Here is a 15206-nt window from a genome sequence, read left to right as displayed (position 1 = left end):
AGGGATAGGCCAAATAATTATAGGTCAGTCAGTCTGACTTCAGCGGTGGGTAAGTTATTAAAATCAATTCTGAGAGACAGGATAAACTGCCACTTAGAAAGGCATGGATTAATCAGGGATAGTCAGCATAGATTTGTTAAGGGAAGATCATGTCTTACTAACTTGATTGAATTTTTTGAGGAAGTAACAAGGAGGATTGATGAGGGTATTGCAGTGGTTGTGGTCTACATGGATTTTAGTAAGGCATTTGACAAGGTCCCACATGGTAGACTGGTCAGAAAAATGAAAGCCCATGAGATACAGGGGAATGTGACAAGTTGGATCCAAAATTGGCTTAGTAACAAGAAACAAAGGGTAGTGGTTGACGGATGTTTTTTGCGAATGGAAAGCGATTTCCAGTGGCATGCCACTAGGCTTAGAGTTGAGTCCCTTGCTGTTTGTGATATATATTTATGATTTGGTCTTAAATTTGTGATGCATGATTGAGAAATTTGCTGATGACACAAAACTTGGCCAGGTAGTTGATAGTGAAGAGGATAGCTGTAGACTCCAGGATGATATCAATGGTTTGGTTGAGTGGGCAGAAAAGTGGCAAACGGAATCCAATCCAGAGAAGTGTAACTTTTTTATGGTTCTATGATTTCTAATTAGCAAGTATTTGGCCAAAGTAATTTTTTTGTCTTTTTTTTTTGTAACAGAGCTCTGCAGAGATAATTTCATTTTTTTCACGGTGTTTGTGTGTGTGAGTTTGTGTGTAGGGTTAAAAAGGGAACATTCATATTTCAATCTGTGTATTAATGCTTTGCTGCTTTACTGGATACTGGTAATTTTGTTGTTTATTAAAGAAACCTGGTTGGTGTATTTTATTCTTGGATAAAGAGTAGAGTATATGATTGACCATATCGCTAACTGGGTAAACATTTTAAAATATATCTTGTGACCTGTGGAGAACTGGAACTAGAAAAGACAGTGCACCCCTCCCGCCTCGGTCGTAACATGAGATTAACATCTGCCCCTCACCTGAAGTTGCTGTACCGTTTCCGCAAAAAAAACAGCAGCTGCCAGTCGCCTTGCCATTATTTTGGCAGCAATCATGGCCCAATGAGTTGAATTTTATAGCTTGCCGTGCTGGGAATTCAAGTCACTACCCCTGGGTTGCTACTACAGTGCTATAGGATGGATATAGTGCAGCTATGTATAGAGTATAGCAGAGGGTGGGCTTTGTTTATACAAAGAGCACCTCCATTAAATAGATATCCCTTCCCTGAGAATGTAAATATCAAACATTATATCTGTACAGTTCAACTTTATGCAAGGTATCCAGGAAGATGTCATGATGCATTTATGATGCAACACTCAACTGCACACTAAATACACGGGGCTGAATTTTCAAGTGCCGTTGACATCGGGAACAGCAGCAGATGGGGCCCGAAAATATTGGTGCTAGCTACCGTGTCTGTTTTGAGACCCCGTTTCCGGTGCTGGCAATGTTCACCAGGGTAGAGGGTAGGGGGAGGACTGGACAGAGATTCTGTCTGCCTCCCAATTAAGGCCAATTAAAGTTGTTAAGGAGCTCATTATGAGCTTATTAAAGGTGAGGTTCAAATTTTCATGTGGGTGCACAGGTTACACACGCTGTCTGCTGCTGACCAACTGAAGGGAGGCAGGTACAGAGTGGGGAGCCAGTCATGGCCACTCCAGGGAATTCCCCCGGCCTGACAAGAGGGAGAGCAGTGCCAAGGGGCCCCTGGACTTTGGGAAAGAGGTGCCCTTGACAATATGTAGGTGGCAGGGAGAGTGGGCAGTCAGCCCTCGGGCAATGAACGGGGTTGTCACTCTCCTGGCTTTATGGGCACAGAAGAGCAGGGGGCAAGGCTGCCAATCACAATAGGACGGCAACTTGTCCACAAGGCAAGCTGCAACTGGCCATGTGGGAATGACTCTCAGATTTTGGGCTCAGTGGCAATGAGAGGAAACACCTTCTGCAGGAAGGCCTGAGCTCCTGAGCAACAGGAGAGCATGGGAAAGGAAAGGGGACAGGAAGGCAACAGACGCCAAACCCTCCACATAGGATCTATCGCTGAAGATGGAGCTACCTGGAGACGACTGAGACCCAGTTCCACAGGAGACTGCAACTCTCCAGGCAGATACTGACACATCCATTGCTCTCATTGCTGAAGCCTTCGTACCTCGCAGCACTGGTCGCCATGCCCTGCCAGTATCCGTCAAAGTCACTGTGGCTTTGAAGCTCTCGCTTGGCTTCTTCCAAGGATCAGCTGTGCACCTTAGTGACATCTCTCAAACAGCAGCACGCCACTGCATCTCGCAGGTCAGTGATGCCCTCTTTGCCAATCTGGACAGTGCATTCATTTCACAATAGACGTGGTCTTGCAGGAACAGAGGTCAGTAGGTTTCAGCACCATCACTGGCTTCCCGCAGCTGCACGGCACCATCGATTGCACCCATGTGGCCATCAAGGCACTCAGCAACCACCCAATCAGATACATCAACAAGAAGGGCTTCCACTCCCACAACGTTCAATTGGTCTGTGACCACAACAAGAGCTTCCTGCAATAAAAACAGAAAGTGCTGGAAATACTCAGCAGGCCTGGCAGCATCTGTGGAGAGAGAATAGAGTTAAAGGGGAAATGTTATGCTTTCCCCCGTTGCGAGTTAGGAGGCGGGGAGAGCATAAAATTGGGTGGGATGTTGGTGGGGGAGGGGGGACCTGTTTTTATTTCTGATTTCCAGCATCTGCAGTAATTTGCTTTTATTTAAGAGCTTCTTCAATGTATGTGCTCGCTTTCCTGGCAGCTGCCATGACTCCTTCATCCTCCGGCAGTCAAGGCTGCCTCAGATCTTCACTCCAACCCCCAAAGTCCGTAGATGGATCCAAGAGGACAAGGGACATCCCTTGAAGAGATGGCTACTGATACCACTGCGGGAGCTCCAGACACTGGCACAGAGGTGATACAACAATGCCATCTGCTCACAAGGACAACCATTGAACATGCCATTGGGCTTCTGAAGATGCAAATCCAGTGCCTGGACTGGTTGGGTGGTGGGCTCCAATACCCTCATGCAAGGGTCTTGGTCATTGTGGTGGTCTGCTACATTCTCCATAACTGAGGGGTGTGGACCTTGAAGACAGTGAAGCCTTGGAAGGAGACAGCTCATCAGGGGAAGAGCAGAAGCAAGAGAGAGAAAAGTGGAGGCAGAAGGGGTGAGGCTGAACCGAAAGGTGCCTTAACTGCACAAAGAGTTACTGGGCATGGCTCAGGATGCGAAGGGTTCATCAGGATGCCAATAATGTCAGGGATCATCTGATTCAGGAGCGTTTCACCTGAGTCCCTCTGACCCAAGTTGAGGGGCATGGTATGGGAGGAAGTCTGAGATACCTGTGCTATTGGGGAGGTGGTGGCATAGCAGTAATGTCATTGCACTAGTAATCCAGAGCCCAGGCTAAGGCTCTGGGGGCATGGGTTGAAATCCCAACATGGCAAATGGTGAAATTTGAATTCAATTAATAATCTGGATTTAAAAAGCTAGTCTAATGGTGACCATGAAACCATTGTTGATCGTTGTAAAAACCCATCTGGTTCACTATGCCCTTTAGGGAAGGAAATCTGATGTCCTTACTTGGTCTGGCCTTCTTGTGACTCCAGACCCACAGCAATGTGGTTGACTCTTAAATGCCCTTTGAAATGGCCTAGAAAGCCACTCAGGTCAAGGGCAGTTAGGGATGGGCAATAATGCTGACCTAGCCAGCAACGCCCACATCCCACAAAAAACGAATAAAAAATATAATACATCCATGGAATACACAGCCTGGAACATCGAATCAATTACCGCCAATGATGGAGCACATTTGCCCAGAGGCTTTGCCCTCACCATGGAGGATCCCATTATTTTTTTCATCACCTCACACCACTTTTCCTGTCACGGCAGCAATAAAAGGACTCCCAGACATGTGGCTTAAAGTATCAGAGGGATAAAAGTTGATAGGAAAAAATTAAAACACTCACCAGTGACCCACTTAGTGCTGCACCTGATGCAATGGCCCCGGCACTCAGCCACGTCTATGCTGTGTTCTCCTTGTGGCCTCAGAGGAGGTAGAGGCATCGTACTTAACTCATCTTGGCTTGCAGTTGAGATGCATGTGCTGTGTCCTTATCAAGGAGGTGCCCATGGGGATACCTCGAGAGGCAGCTGCACTTGCATCATTGCAGGGCTGCCTCTGTCACTTGGTCCTGCTGCACAGATGGTCCCTCAGTCCAAGGATGCCAAGGATGTTGAGGGCACCCTCATCCTGCTCCGTGAAATCCTCAGCCCTTGCCAAGCACTCTAGATGCCTGGAGTAAGACAGCAGCTGGGACACAGCTGGCATCCCCTCCAAAGATCTCTGGACCACCAGCGCCACTGAGCGGTACATGTTACACAGCGTGGCATGCATCCTGTGGATGTCAGTGCGCAGTTCCTGTATGCACTCCGAGTAATGCCACATATGGCTTCTCAAGAGGTTGGCCACTTTCTTTTTGGAGGAGCTCATGCACTCTTTGCCCTGAGCCATAGTGGCCCACATGAGCTGGATGGACTCCTCCATTCTCTGTCCAAGACCCTGTACTGACTCAGGGAACTCCAACATGCCGGAGCACATCTCCTGCTGCTGTTCAAGGTAGAGCCTCCTTTCCAGTGTCTCCTGAGGCCCTGCATCTGTGCCCAGCTGAGCAGGACTGTGCCTGTCCTCCCTTCTCCAAGCGGAAGTGACCACAGCTACTTCTGCCTTTAGTACCTCCTTCTGCTGCGATCATCACCCTGTGCCACCCTAGCTACACATATGCAAGGACTCACTGGTGGATGGTTCACTTGTAAGCTTGACCGTGCTTCTTCATCTCCTTCTTGCTCCTCTGGGCCTGCAGAGGGAGGGTGAGCAGGTGCCATGAGTTGGGCATGTGCACCTGTCGGAGACACAAGACGAGATGATGAGAGCCAGACTAGGAGAGTAGTAGCTGCTGCAGTGCTGAGCCTACTCAGTATTACTCAGTGTGCAACATGCTATTGAACGGTGTGGACTGCACTGCACCCCTTAATGACCACATTGCCCTCTGTAATCACCAGGTCCGCCATAAGCTCCCATTTTGCCCGATTGCCTCCTCTTCCACTATCCTGGCTATCTCCATTGCTACCTGCTTCAATGGGGTGATGAAGAATGTCACCCCTCCTTCTGTTTGGGCTGACTCCCGGGCATTGTTTCCCCGTATCTTCTGCAAGGATAAAAGAAAGCGAGTTAATGTAATAATGTCCTCTATCAATGTCATCTGCCCCTATCCCTAATGCTTGTGTTACAGTCAAGTGAGGAGGGGTTGAAGGGCTTCCCACTTTTCCATCTCCTTGTTAGACCACAACAGGTTTAATTCTTTCTTAAAGTGAATGAACTTGCCAATTCAGTAGGTGTTTGATTACTTACTTGCTGTGATCATAACAAGAACCAATCGGACAGGTTTTCTTGAATTAACAAAGAAAGAGGTTAACTTTATTGTACTTAAACCAAACTATAAAATAATAAACAATGCGCCAACTTTCACTCACCCTCACACTCAAATAGGTTACAGAGTGAGGAAAGGTAGATTGGTTGAGTTAGAGTCCATAAAACAAAAGGTATGCAGTCTGTGAAGTTTGATGATTTGGCTGGCTTCTAGCTGAATTCAGTGGTCCTGAGGCTTTTAGTTTGAAGAGGTAGATGACTGGTTTTGTGATTCTCTTGGAGAGAGTGATGCGGATGATTTCCTGCTCTGGGGTTTTTGATTGTAGATGGAGTATGCAAAGGAGTATTCAACAAGTGGGATTTGAAAGCTTTCAAGCTGGAATGGAGAGAGGGTGGGACTCTCTCTTAGGGTCTGCTCATGTCAGAGTCCAGTTGCTTCTCCTCTGTTATGGAGAAAACACCAGCTTAAACCACAGATGGGGATGGGCTTGTCACATGACAGTCACTCAGTAATTCAAACATAGCATTTAGCAGTAAAATAAAAGCAAAATACTGCGGATGCTGGAAATCTGAAATAAAAACAAGAAATGCTGGAACCACTCAACAGGTCTGGCAGCATCTGTGGAAAGAGAAGCAGAGCTAACGTTTCGGGTCAGTGACCCTTCTTCCGAGTGGTTCCAGCATTTCTTGTTTTTATTATATCATTTAGCAGTATTTCTTCTTCTTGCTGAGAGAACAGGTAGTTTCTTTAAACTTCTTGCTGGAGAATTTGCAGACGTTTCATTTCTTTCCTCACAGGCATTGCATTCTAGGATACAGTGTTGAAAATTAGGTGATCATCTGAAGCTGAAAGGATGACTTTGCTGGCAGCGTGTTTTCTAAAAACGTTTTTCAAAAAAAAAAATTAAGATCTCCAGCCAGTGCACCAAAGAAAATTTTCATTCAACAAAACACATTGATGTAACACATGTCTCAATGGTGCCAGGACCTCAGCAGCGCTATGGTTGTGAGCCACTCTGAGGGTGTCCTGGGCACACACCACTCCCATGGTTCAGGAGCAGCATGCACCCTGAGGCTCCTCAGGTGGTGTGCCTGCTAGCGAGTGCAAAGGAGGGGTTGGCCGCCATGAGGGCTCGCCGCCGCTGGTAATATCAGGATGGACCCTCCCGGCATCCGGGTCCATGGCGAGCCTCATCCGAGGCCATCTTCAGGCCCCCTGCCATGGATCTCGAAATCGAGGGTTCCTTAACATCTAGCCCAAAGAGTCTCCTCCATCATTGTGGTTCACTGCATCCTGCATAAGCTTGCCATGCAGTAAGACTTACATTTGGCAGAGACAGAACAAGGCAAGTCCTTATCAGATGAGGAGGACCAGTGGTAGGCAAAGAAGCAGTTTAAGAAGGAGAGCTACCTTAATGCCTTTGCTCCTCTATTTATATATTGCCCAATGCATCTGTCCATCTATAAGCCTGTTACAGGCTGATTCATAAAGTGGAGACTTGTTTTTCTGCATGTATTCAGAAACTAGGAAGCCATTTTCAAATAACCTATCTCCAATGGGGCTGCAAGAGAGCAATGACACTGGATGATATATATTCCTGTAATATATTTGATAGCCACACCGTCCTACCCACCCCCCCCCCCCCCCCCATTTCACCAGAGCCTGCCTGACTGGCCCCAGCAAGTCCGCCACACTTACCTGCACTCCAGGCCTCCATCACTAGCTATGTCCAGGGCCAGGTGCAGTCCCAGCATTAGCTACCGCTCTCGGTGGCACTCCTGTGACTGAAGAGCTGCCGGCCATCTCATTGGCTAGTAGATCTTGGAGGCAGGATATCCTGTTTCAGGGGGGCGGAAGTCACAACCTTGGGCAACTAATTGATCCGCTATGCAAAATTGTGTGGTGGCTTCCCAGGCTGGCGGAGGCGGGCTCGCCTCTGATGTTCTAGCTGGTGGGCGGGGCCACCACCTGTATGTTAAATCCAGGCCCCTATCTCTAAACAACTGAGGTTCCACAATGGATTTCTGCACTTCCCGCTTTCTGCCAGTTTCAGAAACTTCCCTTAACTCCTATCCTCGGTATTTGGTTTTGTAACCATTTTTCAATCCAGTCTGCCAGCTGGCCCCTGACTCCACAGGCCCTGACCTTTTGTTATGAGTCTCTTATGTGGCACCTTATCAGACACTTTCTGAAAATCCTCATATACTACATTCATTTCCTTGCTCTTGTCTACTCTTCCTGTAATTTCTTCAAAGAATTCAGTAAGGTTGTTTGAACATGAATTTCCTTTTCTTTATTATGTTCTCTGGCTCTGGATGTCTTGTTATGTTTTCTTTTAGCAAAGATTCGATTATCTTCCCTATCACTGATGTTAGCTAATTTCTGTATTCCTAGGATTAGTTCTATCTCCCCTTTTGAAGACAGAAAGTATATTTACTGTTTACTAGTCCTCTGGCACTATTTCATAAAACCATCTGTCAAATAGTCTCACAGAGAGAGGTTTGCTCTTTCAGAGATGGTTTGGGTGTGATTTAAAATGCATTTGTTGGTAATTTTATTCGGAAGGAACACAATAATTAGAGAACAGCGCATTCTCCCTCCGTAATTGATTTTTTAAAAATAATTTAAGCCTCAACTTCCCAGAGAGTTTTTAAAGGTTTTCTTTTTGCTTAACTAGTAGAGTAGTAGCCTACATATGGCTCTTCTGTTGCATAAATATGGTTCCTTAAATGTTCAGTATAATTGACAGCAGTGCAACTACCCACACTCAGAGTGTGGGAAGTATCATTTCCTGTGGGAGCAGTTTTCAGTGGAGCGGGACAGTGTTTAATATGATGCAGAACTAGCATTTAGCAGGGAGTGGGACGAGACCAAAGCAGGGAGCAGTTTTACCAAACAGGATCTGAGTAAGATTTTTCTGCAGAGTGCAGAGCAGCAGATAACATGGGGATCTTACTCAAGGAGAGAGTGGTGTTGAGCAATTGCAGCAAGCAAAGTATTGTGTGAAGACCTCACTGTGGATCGGAATCAAGAAGATTTTAGATTCAGAAGTGTGACTTGTTGCTGATAATGGCTTGTGGGATTTTAGACTTGACAATGAACATGCTGAAATTTGGGATATCAAGTGTTGTTTAATTAAGTTCTTTTTTCGGAGTGGTGAGGGCAAAAAAAAATCACAGGCACATACTTCTTGGGTCAAGTAATGTGTTTCTGGACTGTAACATTCTATGACTCAATTCTAAAGTGAAAATAGTAAATAACATCTCAGCATACAAGCTGCAACCCTACTTTTCCAGTATAATGTAAAAATTCAGGTTAGGTATAATGTAAAAATTCAGGTTAGAATAGAGGCGGGGGAATAAAGTGAAAGGTGAAATCAAGTAGAGTATGCCACCCAAAATGATTTGATTGTTTATTGCTGAACTGAAGTTTCTCATTTATAGAGTCTGAGTGCAGGTGTACTGCCCGAGCACCACATACAAACCACAGGCCGCTGATGACTACTGCTTATCCCGTGACCTTGCCCATGTGCTCTCCACCAATTGGCACCCCTACCCCCTCCCAGTTGACTCGTCTCATGGTTGCAACCCCACCACTCCCCTCCCGCAAACCCAATTGACCTACCTTTCCCAGTCACACCCCTCCCAATCGCCTTCCCCCTGAAGAACTTGCCTGGGACACAGCAGCCCAATATTCAAAGCCTCTTTGCTGGCGAGCGCCCTGGGGATGACCAATAGGTGTCCACAGCTCACTAATATCATTTAAATGAGGCACAAACTCCAATACCGAGTGTACCTCGGGATACCTATTTGAGGTGCAGCGTTGTTGCTAATGAATTTCTACCTCTATATCTTGAAAAAGACAACAGAACCCTGAGTGAATTGTGGCTAAAACTCCATACTGGCAGCCATTGTTTAAAACTGCCCAACACTCTGATTTTCACTATATAAAAACTTCCAACGGTAATAAAGATCTGCTGTGTTTCAGCTGATATTTAGCTAACTTGCTTCCTACTACAGGCATCTTTCACCCTCCACTGAACTGTTGATGAGGGGGTTGAGGACAAAGAATTCATGGAAAACTGCTGCTTTCATAAGCATCCATCTACAGTGGACACTAACTCTTGTGGTTGCTGTCATGCTGCCAGCATTTACTGCTAGTTGCCTATTTTTGTACTATTTCAATGCATCTGCCTTCACAAAAGAGTTCACCTATAAAGTTTACAAAGTGAATAATTGTTTACATTGTAAAATGAGGAATGCGTCTTAAGAATCAAGGAAAGTTCTACTAAAGCCTCGATAAGTTTATCCAAAAAGCCATGCAGAATAGGAATATCCAAGGTTTGATACTTGGTCTGTTGATCTCGTTTGGTATCACAGTAAAGACGCGACATCTGGCATTCGTGTCCCTTAGTGAGAGAGGGGAAAGTCAGTGTTCCTATTCTTGATCACCACCAAACAATCCCTGCAACAAGTGTATATATTATTGTGTTCAGCTGTGATGGCCCTGTAGGAGAATAGTCTACCAGCACTCAAAGTCAAAATCCACATATTTCTAATGATTGCTTGAATGAGGCATCAAAGGGCAGCTGGTAGCTAAGAAAACATACCCCTGCCAGTGAATTGATGCCTTAGGGAGGAAAGGGGAGGGCAACTGTCAGTTGGCAGATAAAGTTGTCAAGGATGTAAACATCAAGAGGAGCTGATGCCTCTAGCCACAAAGAGTTACATTATCTTTCAATTGCTAACATAAGAAATAATGTTGGTGCAAGTAGAAAATGGAGAAACTGACCTTTATAATCGCACCGACTTTTTCGCTCACATTAGTGACCAGAAATCCTGGAGACACCACAGCTTAGAAATCAGTTTTGCGCCAGAAACCAGTGGAAGTGGGCAGCATACTTAAAATGAGCCCCTGAAGACATGTTCTGAGGCTCGTCCATATTGAGCTTCAAGCACCTAAAAGGGTGAGTGATGGACGCCAGTCAGGCATCCTCATGTAGCTCATTGATCGGAGCCCTGGAAAGTTCGTCCAGCTCCTATGTGGAGCTGGCCCCCTCCAGTAAAATCCTGGGGAGGGAGGCAAATGGGAAGAGAGTGAGCCCAGGCTGGCAGCAACCCACAGGACTCCTGATTCTGCAGCCTCAATATTAGCATGGTAAAATAAAGTTACCTTTCTGTCAGGGGCTCCAACAGTTCATTTTAAGGATTGGGAAAACAAAGCAAAGAATGCTTCAAGAGGAGATCTCTGTCACCCAGAAATTGTTTCCTATATCTCTTACTTTTCTTTACCCCAAAAAGCAAGTACAAATGGGATCAGATGCTCAATGGCAAATGTTTTTTCTTTAACGTATACAACCCAAAATTCCAAACGTGATCTGCAAAAACCTAGATTTGACCCACCTAAAATCTAGGGAATTTTGGATCAGAGCTCATGCTGATTACTGAACTTGAACGTGCTACTGTCTCTATTTCATAAAACTGTTGGCCATTAGCATTCAATCAGCGACCTCTACCTCTTCACAGAATGAAATTCCCAATACAGTGAGTGAACTGATATTAGGGCAAAATATGAACTTCATTACAGAATGTTCCTGCTGTTCCTAATTAGTAACATTTCAAATAACTCAAGTGGATTTTTACCCATGGTAGTATAATTAAATGACGATTGACTTCATATGTTCTCTCTTCATCCAGAAGAACTGTCTCCGGCTGTAATACCCAAACTCCCAGATGTCAATCAGAGCTTTCAGTCCCAAAAGCAAAAGATGCCAGAGGAGACATGTGATGCAAGACAGCTACTAAAAATGGTAATCAGACACCCAGCGTAACCCTTTGTATGTTGAATATTTTTAGTAGCTTTTACTCTTTGAACCAGTTCCTCTTTGTTATAACTGCTGCAAAAGGTATTCTGTGTAAAGATTTATTCTGCACCAGCTAACTTTTGAAGAATGAACAAATTGCACCGTATTCCTAAAATTATAATATTCCCCAGGATAAATGTTTACACATGGGATATGGTGAATTCATTGGGTTCTTTGAGATGGAGAATTACAATGTTCTACGCATCACAGCCTAATATTTTATTGGTCCATCCAATGACAGCGAAAGTGTGTCAGCAACATTCAAGATTTGAAAAATAGAATCATATGCTATAAGGTAAAAGATACTAGGTGGATGGCTAAATATTATAGACTGTGGTCTCGATTTTAAATTCCACATCCTGCCCCCCGACTCCCCCCTCTCCCAACTCCCCCCCCACCCCACCCCCAGCTTCCACCAGGCAGTTAGAATGAGGTTAGTCACTTAACCAATCTGATGCCACTGCCTTGCCAATCTTAACTTGCTCTTTTGATCAGTCAACCAAGACAGCAGCAACAAGGCAGTGGGGTCCTTATTTCAATATGCAGATTGCGTCCAATTATGTCAGGCCATACCTGCTGGGAGCCAGAATGCGGGCCAGAAGAGATAAGTTTTAAAAAATTGATTTTAAGTTTCCTTGTATGTCAGTAACCTTGTCCATGAGCCCCACCTCCTGTTCCCTCGACCCTATTTGCAACAAACTGCTGACTACCCAACTTCCCTTCCTGGCCCCACACTAGCTGATATTTTTAACTGTCCTTTCTCCTCAGGTACTGTTCCCCTCCCCTTCAAAATTGCTGTCAATACCCCTGTCCTCAAATACCTACCCTTGACCCTTCTGTCCTTGCAAACTACCACCCCATTTCCAACTTCCCTTCCCTCTCCAATGCCCTTGAATATGCTGTCACCTCACGAATCCATGCCCAACTTTCCTGGAACTCCATGTTTGAATTCCTCCAGTCAGGTTTCTGCCCCTGCCACAGTGCTGGTACAGCTTTTATGAAATAACATCCTATGCAACTGTGACCGTGGTAAACTATCCCTCCTCGTCCTCTCTACCTGTCTGCAGCCTTTGACATGGTTGTCCACATCATCCTCCTCCATCCACTCCACTGTCATCCACTGGGTGGGATTGCACTTGCCTGGTTCCTTTCTTATCTATCCAATTGTAGTCAGAGAATCACTTGCAATGGCTTCTCCACCTGCTCCTGCTCCTCCACCATTATCTCTGAAGTCTCCCAATGGTCTATCTTTAGTTCTATCCTATTTTGCAGCTACATGTTGCCCCTTAGCAACATCATCTGAAAACACAATATCAATTTCCACATGTAGACTGATAACACCTGTAATGTTTTGAAATTTGCATTGTGCATTTGTTTACTGGAGGCTACCATACACAGAGATGCTAGCAGAGGGGCTGGAAAGTAAAAGATTAAAGAAGAAGCCATTGTTTTCAACAGCATGCAGCCTCATTTCTTGGACTGAACTCGGCTGAATCTTACTTCTGTCCTGAGAACACCACAACTCCCAACTCTATCTCACCACTACCTCTCTTGACCCCGCCACTCTGTCTAAATTGTCAGACTGCTTGTCTGACATCCAATACTGGATGAGCAGAAATTTTCTTCAACTAAATATTGGGAAGACTGAAGTCAATGTCTTCAGTCCTCACCACAAACTCCATTCCCTAGTCACCATCTCGATCTCTCTTCTCGGCAACAGCCTGAGGCAGAACCAGACCATTCACAACCTTGATGTAGCATTTGATCCAAGATAAGTTCTGACCACATATCCGCTTCATCACCATCACTGTCTACTTCCAACTCTGTAACATCGCTTGACTCTGCTCCGCCCTTATTTAGATGAGGCCCGGCTGTTAAAATTGGACAGGCCACCACGTCAATGGACTCCCTAGGTGTACCACCCACATCACGGCTCATGCGCACCATACTCACCCCCCCCCCCCCCTTTAAAATCTGGACCCGTAATTCAGCCTCAGAGTTCCCTTGTCTAGTTCATGATGCCATATGAATCCATAGTTAGATTCCTATTTTGTAACACACTCCCATCCACCAATGACTTCAACGTAATCTTATTTTCATTTAAGTCTTGATGATTTTCTCTCCCTTGCTATGGGGAAGCACTCATGATTTTCCCTCTGATTTTTACTCCTCTCCAGTAAGATATCTAACCACACAGTCTGTGAACATGCCACACTATGATGCAGCCTGTTAGTTCAAAGACATGCTGAATCATTTAGGACAGCAGGGTCCAGGAATTTTCTATTTAGAGCACATAGACATGTACCATGGAGCTTCAGGGAGGCCATATATAAAATTTATTGCTGTGTTGTCCATTTTTTTTGCAGATATTTCTAGTTGTTGGCACCAGCATGTCTTGGTGTTCTGATTGAAGATATATCCACCAAAAACAACATCCTTTAAAGTCACCATTTCAAACTTCCAGGCCAGTTAAATAAGAAATTTAAGTGCATTTGTCAGAGTTTAGAAGATGCAGGTCAAACTCGGGATAGAGGAGGTCATTAATCTTGAATGGTCAGGCAAAGAATCCAGGTTCAAATGAAGTACATAATCTGTCTGACTTGGAAAGTCAGTTTCTTCAGTTTTTGATCAGTAACTTTTGTGGGAAGGATCGAAAACTGGCTAGAGAAATGGGTCTCTTCCTGCCTTCCCCAAACCTGCCCTCCAGCAGAATTAATTCTCAAGGTCTATGGAACATGTCAATTAACAGGACTGTTTCACCCTTTGCAGAAGGGCAACTTGAAGTGGAATATTAGAAAACCATTAAAATGCAAACTTAAAAATTAACAAATCAAACATGAGTTACTTGAAGTGGCATTTATAACTATCATAGTACAAAGCAGATTTTAGTTATTGAACTATCCCTCAATAATCAAAAAAGAAAAATAATTATACAAAAGAGAAAATAATCAAAATTTCCCAAAGTACGCTATGTACTCTTGTGAAAATTCTCACAGTTCTGAATGGCCACAAACAAAGACCGAGCAGGATGGAAAATGGTATGTGTTGTACCTATTTTTCAGATGTAAAACAGGGCCAAATCATACCAATTCAGCAATGGTACAATCTTCATTAAATCAGTGTAGGCGTCGGTCTCATCTGTGGACCCTATTTTAGGTGTTCCAAGCAAACGTTAGGCCCCTTAAATATGTAAATTAGAGGCCTACTGCCTAATGAAGGGTCCCATTAAGAAATTAGTCGGCGATCAGCAGGGCCAGTGTCAAACTGGCCCTGCTGAAGATTCTCCAGCATCCCCCAGCAACCACCAACAGCAGGTAAGTAAAGTTCCATCCTTTAAAGCTAGGATGGGCAAGAGCACTCCTCTGACTCTACAGGAGTTGTGATCAACTCCTCTCTCCATAGCCCACCCCACCCCCCACCACCTTCTGGGACTCCTGAGGGCCTCTGTCAGTGATTGAAGCAGCCCAATAGATGATCTGCCTGTGAAGATTAGCCATTGCTCCTTGGCTTGGTTCAGGCAACCGCTGGACACAGGTTACCACCCCAGACTAATTTCTAGGCCAATTAATCTTACAATTTCTACACTAAAGAGTTCATCCTTTATCTTTGGATTTTATTTCAGGAATTGACTGTAAGAGTGAAATATGACTTCCATGGCCAAACATCAAAGTGAGTTTCAATTAATCTTTTCTTAATCAAAAAATTTCTAACTTACTATTTCCATATAATTGATAGTTGTGGAAAGCAAAACAAACTTCCCTGTCATGAAACATTCAACAATATTTTTGTACAAGTAATGGCATTGTGTCAAAGAACATTTTAAGTTTTAACTCTTCAAGTATTTCATTTTTCACCTC

The 15206-nt window shown here is 44.7% G+C and overlaps 1 protein-coding gene across 13 annotated transcripts in view; it reads left to right on the top strand.

Annotated features, from left to right (window-relative positions):
- Positions 1-15206, top strand: part of LOC137375975 (uncharacterized) — a 169098-nt gene that overhangs the window by 109676 nt on the left and 44216 nt on the right. For 11 of the 13 annotated variants that reach the window (XM_068043800.1, XM_068043793.1, XM_068043795.1 and 8 more), the window contains 2 exons: positions 11183-11295; positions 14972-15018. In XM_068043800.1, coding sequence (XP_067899901.1) covers positions 11183-11295; positions 14972-15018 — 160 coding nt within the window. The remainder of the gene's footprint in view (positions 1-11182; positions 11296-14971; positions 15019-15206) is intronic. The other 2 variants (XM_068043797.1, XM_068043799.1) reach the window with 1 other exon arrangement.

Source organism: Heterodontus francisci, chromosome 12 (assembly GCF_036365525.1).
Source record: "Heterodontus francisci isolate sHetFra1 chromosome 12, sHetFra1.hap1, whole genome shotgun sequence".
NCBI classification, from domain to species: domain Eukaryota; kingdom Metazoa; phylum Chordata; class Chondrichthyes; order Heterodontiformes; family Heterodontidae; genus Heterodontus; species Heterodontus francisci.
Note: the sequence above shows the minus strand (reverse complement) of the source record. Positions and strands in the feature narration are given on the sequence as shown.